At 63.1% G+C, this 8,015-nt stretch overlaps 1 protein-coding gene across 1 annotated transcript; it reads left to right on the top strand.

Moving 5' to 3' along the window:
- Positions 1-223: 223 nt before the first annotated feature.
- LOC136368719 (carbonic anhydrase 15-like) lies at positions 224-6,726 on the top strand. Its single transcript, XM_066331082.1, has 8 exons — positions 224-491; positions 2,012-2,047; positions 3,713-3,883; positions 4,073-4,233; positions 4,886-4,978; positions 5,250-5,316; positions 5,518-5,684; positions 6,281-6,726. Exons 1-8 carry the CDS (start codon positions 425-427, stop codon positions 6,497-6,499), a joined length of 981 nt encoding a protein of 326 aa, XP_066187179.1. The 5' UTR covers positions 224-424; the 3' UTR covers positions 6,500-6,726.
- The last annotated feature ends 1,289 nt before the right edge of the window (positions 6,727-8,015 follow it).

Raw genomic sequence — 8,015 nt, 5'->3', positions numbered from 1 at the left:
TCTGTAGTCCCACACGCTGTGCGGGGGCGGGATGGGGCACAGCGGGGACGCTGCCGACCTCCAGCTTTGGGGATGGAGAGCGGGATGGTACCGGGCGGGGAGCGGGGCGGGGAGCGCAGCGCCCGTGGGCTCCGCCAGCCCCCGCTCCCCGCCTGTCCCTGTCACCGCGGGCAGGGACCAGCGGGCGCGGGGGGCTGGCCGGGGGCCGGGCTCTCCCCGCTCCCTCCTAGCAGCCGAGGAGTTAAAAACTCAGCCCGGGTGATGAATATGTAAGAGCAGAGCCCAGGCTGGAGCTGAGCATCTCCCGGGCTGCGGGCGCTGCCAGCGCTGCCGCCCGCCCCAGCCCAGTACCGGGCGCACTGCGGAGGGACGGGACGGGACGGGACGGGGAGGTGCGGGGGTCCCCCCGCTGCCCCCCGCCGCCATGGGCCTCACCGGGCTCGGCATAACTTTCCTGACACTGCCCCTCGTCGTGCGAGCGGCCGCGGGAGGTGAGCTGCGCCCGGGGCGGCGGGGCCGGGGATCGGCGGGTGGAGAGGACGGGGCTGGGGGTCTTGGGGGGCGCCGCTTATCCATTCCCTTCCCACGTGTCGAGGGGTGATGCGGGCTGGGGGGTCGGTAACAGGGACTGGGGGACCTAGTCTGTTCCAGGAGCCCTCTCCTGCCCTCCCACCACCCCCTCCCCGCTGCTGGATGGCCCTGAGCGCCGCCGGGCTCGGGAGGTCTCACCCTCCTGCGGCTCTCTGTGCTGGCTGGAGGTGGTGGGGCCAGGGTCCCCTTGGAACAGTGGGGTCTTGGGCTTCAGCCCATCCACCCCACAGACCGGCACCGCCGGGAAACACCAGTGAGGGCGAAACCTCTGAGCGAACGGGCGCTGCCGTCCCGGGCCGAGGCGCTGGGTGCTCACCTGCCTCCGGGCCGGGCTGGGGGTGCGCAGGGCGGCCTCGGCTCCTGCCGGAGGATGCTCGAGAGCTGCTGCGTCCCGGTCTGAGGATTTCTCAGGAGTTCTGCTTGCCCTTGGACCCCAAGATCCCTGCTCTAGGGACCGTCGGAGTCCTGCCTGCACTGTCCCGCTCCCAGCTCTCCTCCGGGGCTGGTGTCTCCTGCACCACTGTAGCGAGACTTGGGATGCAGTGCCGCAGGCTGGGGCCTTGAGCAGCACAGGTGGAGGCCGGCAGGGCTGCCTCTGTCCTGCTGGTCCGAGCGGCTGTGGCTGGCACGGCCCCTCGGCCATCAGCGGGCACCATTCACGTGGGCTGGGCCCGGGCAGCGCCGGCTCGTTCCGTGCCTCCTGCCAGGAGCTGAGGAGGGTCGGGGTGCACTCCCCAGCTCCCTCTGCAGAGCTGATGGCCCTGGGTGAATGTGCGGCCAGCAGAGCAGGAGCGGGGCGCCAGCTTTCTCGGCACCCCCTCGGTGTCCCTGCACCTGCTGCACCGGCACTTGTCATGGAGCCCGTGGTACCCACAGCCAGCCGAGAGCTGGTGGGAGCTCGGCAGCTCTGGCTGAGGTGGCCCTGAGTGACGAGACCGACCACCATCCCCACAGCGTGGGCTGGGGCCTGCCCACCGCCCTCCTGCCGCTGCCAGCCCGGCCCCGGGACAGCGGGGACAGCGGGGACAGGGGGACAGCGGGGACAGCGGGCAAGGCTGCGGCGGCTCCCCCGGACCCCACCTGCTGGGGACGCTGCTGTGGGGTGACGGGCTGCCTTGGCTCCCCAGGATGAGGGGGGATGGCCCCACTGGAGCTGGGGAAGGAGCACAGTGAGCAGTGAGGTTTGGCTGCCTTGGAGCAGCGATGCTGGGGGAGGTTTCCCTGTGAAGCGCCTGGGGGAGGCAGGGAGGGTGCGAAAACACTAGCGCCAAAAATAACCGTGATGAACACAAGTGTTGGCGGGACCCCGGGCTGCACTGGGGGATGTCCTCATTGTCGGGGGGCTGGGCACGGCCATAGGTGGGTTTGGGGAAGGGTGCCTGTCTCCATCACCTGCCCTGAGCTCTCCTTTCTCCCGCAGGGCAGTGGTGTTATGACTCACAGGACCCCCAATGCGGTGAGTGGGGCCAAGTGTGGGTGCACTGGGGCTGTGCAGAGCTCAAACCCTTGTGTGCCCCCACAGTGCCCAGCTGAGAGCACCTTGGGCAGCATCAGCAAGGCCCAGTGGGGAGTGTGTCACGGAAAGGGGCAAAGCCCCCTGTGTCACACAAACATGGGAATGGTTAGAGCAGCTTCACTCTCGGAGGTGTTGCTGTAGAGACTTGACAAACACCTGAGCCCCTCGAGCAAAGCCAGCCCCACCTTCCACCTCAGCCAGGTCCGGGTGCTCCTGGGCCAGCGTCAGCTTTCCCTCTTCCACCTGAAACAAATTAACTCCAGGTTTTAAAATACGCTATTAGAAACCCTGTGCCATGCAGTCAGCAAGGGGGACTGGGAATCCAGGAGCCCTACTGAGGAGGGACCGCTCCCTTTGAGCAGGCAGCAGCCTTGCCTGGATGGGGAGGGAAGCATGGCTGGGGGCACTTTGTCTCAAAACATACAAATACAAATTACAAATAGCTTGTAAAAGGTTAATTAAAGATCATCAAGCATTTAATCAGCTGTTACGGCCCAGCTGTTTTATAGCTCTTGGGTTTACATGCCCTGTGGCTTGTGAGTGTGGATTGCTGGGCTCCGCTCATCCCTGTCGGAGCCAGGCTCGGTCTCACCCGGTTTCAGTCGCCGGGCTGGCAGTGAGGGCAGGTTTTGGCAGGGCAGAGGGGCCGGTGGGAAGCAGCTGGAGCAGCGTGGAGCCGGCTGTGTGCCCTCAGCAGAGCCATGTGGAATGGCCCCTTATGGAAGGCGTCTGGGCCAGGAATGGTAGATGGCGGCACAGCCAGGCTACAGCTGCCTGGGCTTCTAGGCACAAAATTGCCTGAAGTAATGAGAACATAAAGGGTAAGGGCTGAGCCCAGGGAGGCAGGAGGTGGGATACAGCCCACAAGTGTCTGTGGTTTGTCTGCCCAAGAGGAAGGGAAATGTCAGAGCTGAGCCATGGGGCACTGCTGGGGGAACAGTGGTTGCAAGAAGAGATAATGCTGGGGCGATGGGGACAAGCCACCTATACGGGTTGGTTGTGTGGTCTGGCCATGGTGGCAGCCACGGGGACCCTGCTCACAGCCCCCAGACAGCACTGTGGGTTTGCAGTGGGTCCAGCTGGCCACCAGCACTGGCCTGTCCTCACCCAGCTCCTGCCATGGTGACCCCCCCCCCCACCCCAGGAGCTGCTGATGGGCATCGTGTGGTCACTCTGGAACCTGTGTAAGATTTGCCCCAGGATGAATTGTGTGGCCAGGTTGCACTCTCACCTGCCACAGCTGGACAGAACCGGTGTGAGTAGGTTAAACACGCCAAAACCCGGGAATGGGCAGAAGGGGCAGGGAGAAAAGCCTGCCCTTCACCAGTGTCAATGTGGACGCTGCTGCCAGGCTAAATATAGCCCCCGGCCCCTCGAGGAAATCCTGCTGAATTATGGATGAGGCTGCAATAAGCCCCTGCTCATCAATAGGAAGGAAACTTAGCCGGGCAGGAGAGCAGTTCCCACGGGATGCAAGAGAGCACGGCTGGGCTGGCAGGGACAGCAGGGCTGGTTGGGGACAGAGCCACCCGTGCCCTTGTGTCCCCCTCTGGGGGCAGCGGTGGTTCGGTGGCTGCCCGCGGTGCCCCTGCTCCTCCTCTGCAGGGCCCAGCCACTGGAAGGAGCTGAAAGCCACGTGCGGTGGCAACAAGCAGTCCCCTGTGAACATCGACAGGCGCCGGCTGCAGCGGGATGGTGGCCTCGGGGACATCCTCTTCGAGGGTTACGACCAGGCGCCCCCTGGCAAGTGGAGGCTGACAAACAACGGGCACACAGGTGCGTGCTGCAGCTGGGCACCTTCCCCTGTCCCAGTCCCTCAGTCACCATCCTGGCTGGGGCTTGGCTCTGGTGCCACTCCCAGGTGCAGATTAATGTTAGTGCTGGGATGATCCGGGGGAGAAGGAGCTGTGTCTGGGCTCTTCCCCATCCTAAGCCTGCCCTCTCCCTGTCCTGCTGCCCTTGCAGTGATGCTGAGCCTGGCGAGTGAGTCAGCCTCTGAGCACATCAGCATCAGTGGCGGGGGCCTCCCCGGCAGGTACAGCGCCATCCAGCTCCACTTCCACTGGGGCAGCCTGGCTGGGAACGGCTCTGAGCACACCCTCGATGGGCGCCAGCTCCCCATGGAGGTAGTGAGGAAAAGCCCCCATCACGTTCTGGGTCACCCAAACCCTTGGGGTGGTGGGAAGGGGCACCCCAAGGCTGTCATGCAGCAGGTGACTGGGCTCTGTGGCTCTGCACTGTGGGTTCAACTGTGCTCCTGCACAGGCACCCGGGTGGTGTAAAAGCAGCTGACTTGAGGTGTTTCTTTACCCTGCATGGGCCACGCTGCTTCATCCAAGGCACTCAGTGGGGTTTTGGGGGGCTCTGTGCCCTGCTGGGACCATGCACTGAGCTAGTGAATGTAAGTGAGAGCAAGCAGGAGCATGCTGTGCCAAGCACATTGGGATACTTCTGGATGAAAGAGGCTTTGCGCCTTTAAAATATTCATGATCTGCCAGAGGAAAGCAGAATTTATGTTCTGTGTCTGGTGAGCACCCCGGGACCACTGGCCCCCTTTTGCACACCCTTCAAAGGATGCTTGCTTCGTTGGGGTGCTTTGATCCTTGGAGCACCCACCGCACAGAAGTGCCAATGGGACCAGAAGGGCTTTATTGGGAGAGGCTGGCTCAGAGTCTGGCCATCCCAAGCTGGCTGGAAGGATCCACAGGAGGATGTCCTGCTGCCAGGGTGTTGGCTGGGGACAGCTGTGCACACCTGACTCCTCTGTGCTCTCCTCAGATGCACATCGTTCACATGAATGTCAAGTACCAGACACTGGCAGAGGCCAAGGGGCATCCCAATGGGCTGGCTGTCCTCGGCTTCTTCTTCCAGGTGGGTCTGCAGGGGTCCCCCAGGAACTGGGTGCTGGTGGTGCAGCTGGGTGAGCGCTGTATGGGTGTGCTGAGGGAGTGGGAAGGGGCAGGAAGGCTGGAGAACCCACTGATTGTGCAAGAGAGGGCTGGCTGGGAACCCTTCCCCTCCGCTCTGCAACAATATGAGGCTGGGCTGGCTCTGCCTGTGGTTGTTTGGCAGGACAGGATGACCCAGCCCTGCCCTGCTCAGGCTCTGCCTGACTTCAACCACTTATTCTCCCCATACACAGGTCTCTGAAACCACTAACAGCAACTACAACACCATCGTGGCGGGGCTGAGGAATGTCTCCCACGCTGGTGAGTCCCCTCCTCATCAGGGCAGGGCAGGAAAGGGGAGACCCCGCAGTGGGAGGGCAGGGATGGACCCCAGTGGGTTGGGTGGGTGAACCGGCTGGTCTCTGGGTTTGTCTGCTGAGGGGACATCGATGGGGGTGGCCTTGCTGTCCCCACCACATCCTTGGCAGGGGACAGGCTGAGCGGCCCTGTCTTGCCCCGCAGGGGACTCTGTGGATTTGGCCTCCACCTTCCGCCTGAGCACTCTGCTGCCGCATGCTGGCCGGCTCTCGGGCTACTACCGCTACCAGGGCTCCCTCACCACCCCCGACTGCAGCGAGGCCGTGGTCTGGACTGTTTTCGAGGAGCCAGTGGAGATCGGCCGGGAGCAGGTACATGTACAGCCCCATGAGCCAGCACCTGAAAGGCTGGATCCCCAGGGTGACCTCTCTCCTTGTCCTTCCTGACCCTTGAGCAAGAGCACAGGGAAAGTCATCTCTATAATAATGCTCCTGGCAACTTGGCAAGTAATTAATTTTATGAAGGTTAAGTAATGGAGATGTGGCCACCTGCCAGTGGGGAGAAATCCCATCCATACTGCTCTCCCGCCCAGCCTTGGCACTCAGAAAGAGAAATGGGAATGAATGCATTGAAGCTCAGTAGAGGCTCCAAGGATGGATGGATGGATGGAATTCTCCTCTGCTGCTCAAGCATCTTAGTAGATGTATTTTCTTGAGGGAGCCATGGGCCAGCCACTCTCTAAGTGCTCTCAATATTGTCACCAAAACACAATTAGCTCCTTTAAAACTCAAGACCTGATCCTTGTAGGGACCTGCCTCTGTGCTTACCTATGGACCTGGCTTCAGGAGAGCACTGGGGGTGATGGAAGGACACCAAGGCAGGGGGGCAGTATGGGGGGGCTGACCGCGGGCAGGGCCTTGGGGCGCCTGCCAATGCAGCTGCCCACCCTCCCTCTCTCCCTGCACAGCTGAAGGCATTCGTCACCACCCTCCACTTCCCGCACGAGGGATCCACGCTCCTAAAAATGATCAACAACTTCCGCCCGCCGCAGCCCCTCCGCAGCCGCAAGATCTTTGCCTCCCGGGGGGCCACGGCCAGCGCTGGGTCCCTGCACAGGGGCCACCACCAGCTCCTCTTCCCTCTGCTCCTCCTGGCCCTGCTCAGCCTCTTCTCGCCGGCGCCTTAGGGTCCGGCCCTGCTGCAGCGGGGATGGAGGGGATGCATCTTGTTCACGGGAAATGGGAAACAGCGAAAACAAAGCACGTTGAAACCTTGGCCGGGCGAAGGTTTTGTCCACCTGCATCCCCGCAGAGGTGAATCTCTGCAAGCCTGGAGCTGCCCCGGAATGCCTCTGTAGATGGGCAGTGGGAGCTGCCGGCAAGGGAATGCTGGATTGGCTGGAATAAAGCCAAGGTCCTTGTCAGTGGGTTGCTGCCTCTTTTTTGCTGGCTCTGTGTCCCTTCACCATCGGGGGCCGGTGCTGGGGGTGGTGTGTGGGTGGCATTCAGGGATATCCCCTGCGTGGTGCTGCAGGCAGGGAAGAGCCAAATCCCTGGCTCAGGATCCGCACAGTCCCTGTGCTGCAGACGCTGCCCTTCGCTTTCCCCAGGGCTGGGGCTGGCTGTTGGAGGGATGGGGGATGTCACTGGGAACACAGCACCTGCAGTGCCCTTGTTCAGGACACAGGGATCTTTCCACGGAGCTCATTTCGTGCTGGCAGGAATAACTGCAGCTGCCGGCGCTGCCGGGGCAGGGCTGTGTGAGTGGGGTGCTTCATAATTAATGTGCTGGAGCTCCAGGCATGTTTCCCATCTTCTCCTGAATTATGGGTGAAGAGCACAGGCCGTTATCTGGGAGACGAGCGGGCAGGCTGAGGTTTTTCATCCTTTCTGGAGGGAAATGCGGAGGGAACCCCTGCCAGCACCGGGCTCCAGGGCCCCGCGCCGCCGGGTCCTGAGCACCCCGGGCCCTGGGGTGAGGCCGTCGCTGCGAGAGGCTCCCCGTGGGTGGAGGGGCCCCTCGCGGAGCCCCCGATGCCCAGGCCCGGGGGATGTGGCTCCGTGATCCCCCGAGCTCGGGGCTGGGGACACGGGGACACATCGGACACACGGGGGCGCCGCGGGCACGCGCATGGAGAGGTGCCCGCAGCGGCCTGACCGCCGCCAGGGGGCGCCCTCGGCGCGGCGCGGGCACCCGCACGGCCCCGCCACCTGTGCCACGGGTGCCTGTCCCCATCCCTGACACCGCCACCGGTGCCCCCTGTGCCTGAGCCTCGTGTCCCAGTGTCCCTTGTTCTTGTGTCCCCGTCTCTGCCACTGCCACCTGTGTCACGTGTCCGTGTGCCTCTGTCCCTCTGTCCTGCCGTTGCCACCTGTGTCCTCCCGTCCCTGTGCCCCATGTCCTCGGGGCCCTTTCCTTTGTGTCATTTGGCCCCTGTCCCCCAAGTCCTGTGCCCCATCCCCTCGTGTCCTCATTCACTTTCCCCTCTGCCCCTGTTCCCTATGTTCTTGTCCCCTGTGTCCTCATGCCCCTGCGCCCTGTGTTCTGCTGCTGCTGTCCCTTGTGTCTTCATACAACCCTTGTGTCTCCGTGCCCCAGGACCCTGTGTCCCCTGTGCCACAGGCTCCCATGGCCTCTTGCCACTGTCCCCCACGTCCAGATGCCATTGTGCCCTGTGTCTTCATGTCCCTAGCCTCAGTGTT

The sequence above is a fragment of the Sylvia atricapilla genome, chromosome 17 (assembly GCF_009819655.1).
Source record: "Sylvia atricapilla isolate bSylAtr1 chromosome 17, bSylAtr1.pri, whole genome shotgun sequence".
In the NCBI taxonomy this organism is placed as follows: domain Eukaryota; kingdom Metazoa; phylum Chordata; class Aves; order Passeriformes; family Sylviidae; genus Sylvia; species Sylvia atricapilla.
Note: the sequence above shows the minus strand (reverse complement) of the source record. Positions and strands in the feature narration are given on the sequence as shown.

What these genes read in the sequence shown, in the direction of transcription:
- LOC136368719 (XM_066331082.1), top strand. Translation starts at nt 425, where the DNA reads ATGGGCCTCACCGGGCTCGGCATAACTTTCCTGACACTGCCCCTCGTC. An exon ending in TCCTCGGCTTCTTCTTCCAG is followed by an intron (nt 4,979 to 5,249) that starts GTGGGTCTGCAG and finishes CCCCATACACAG; the next exon opens with GTCTCTGAAACCACTAACAG. An exon ending in GAGGAATGTCTCCCACGCTG is followed by an intron (nt 5,317 to 5,517) that starts GTGAGTCCCCTC and finishes CTTGCCCCGCAG; the next exon opens with GGGACTCTGTGGATTTGGCC.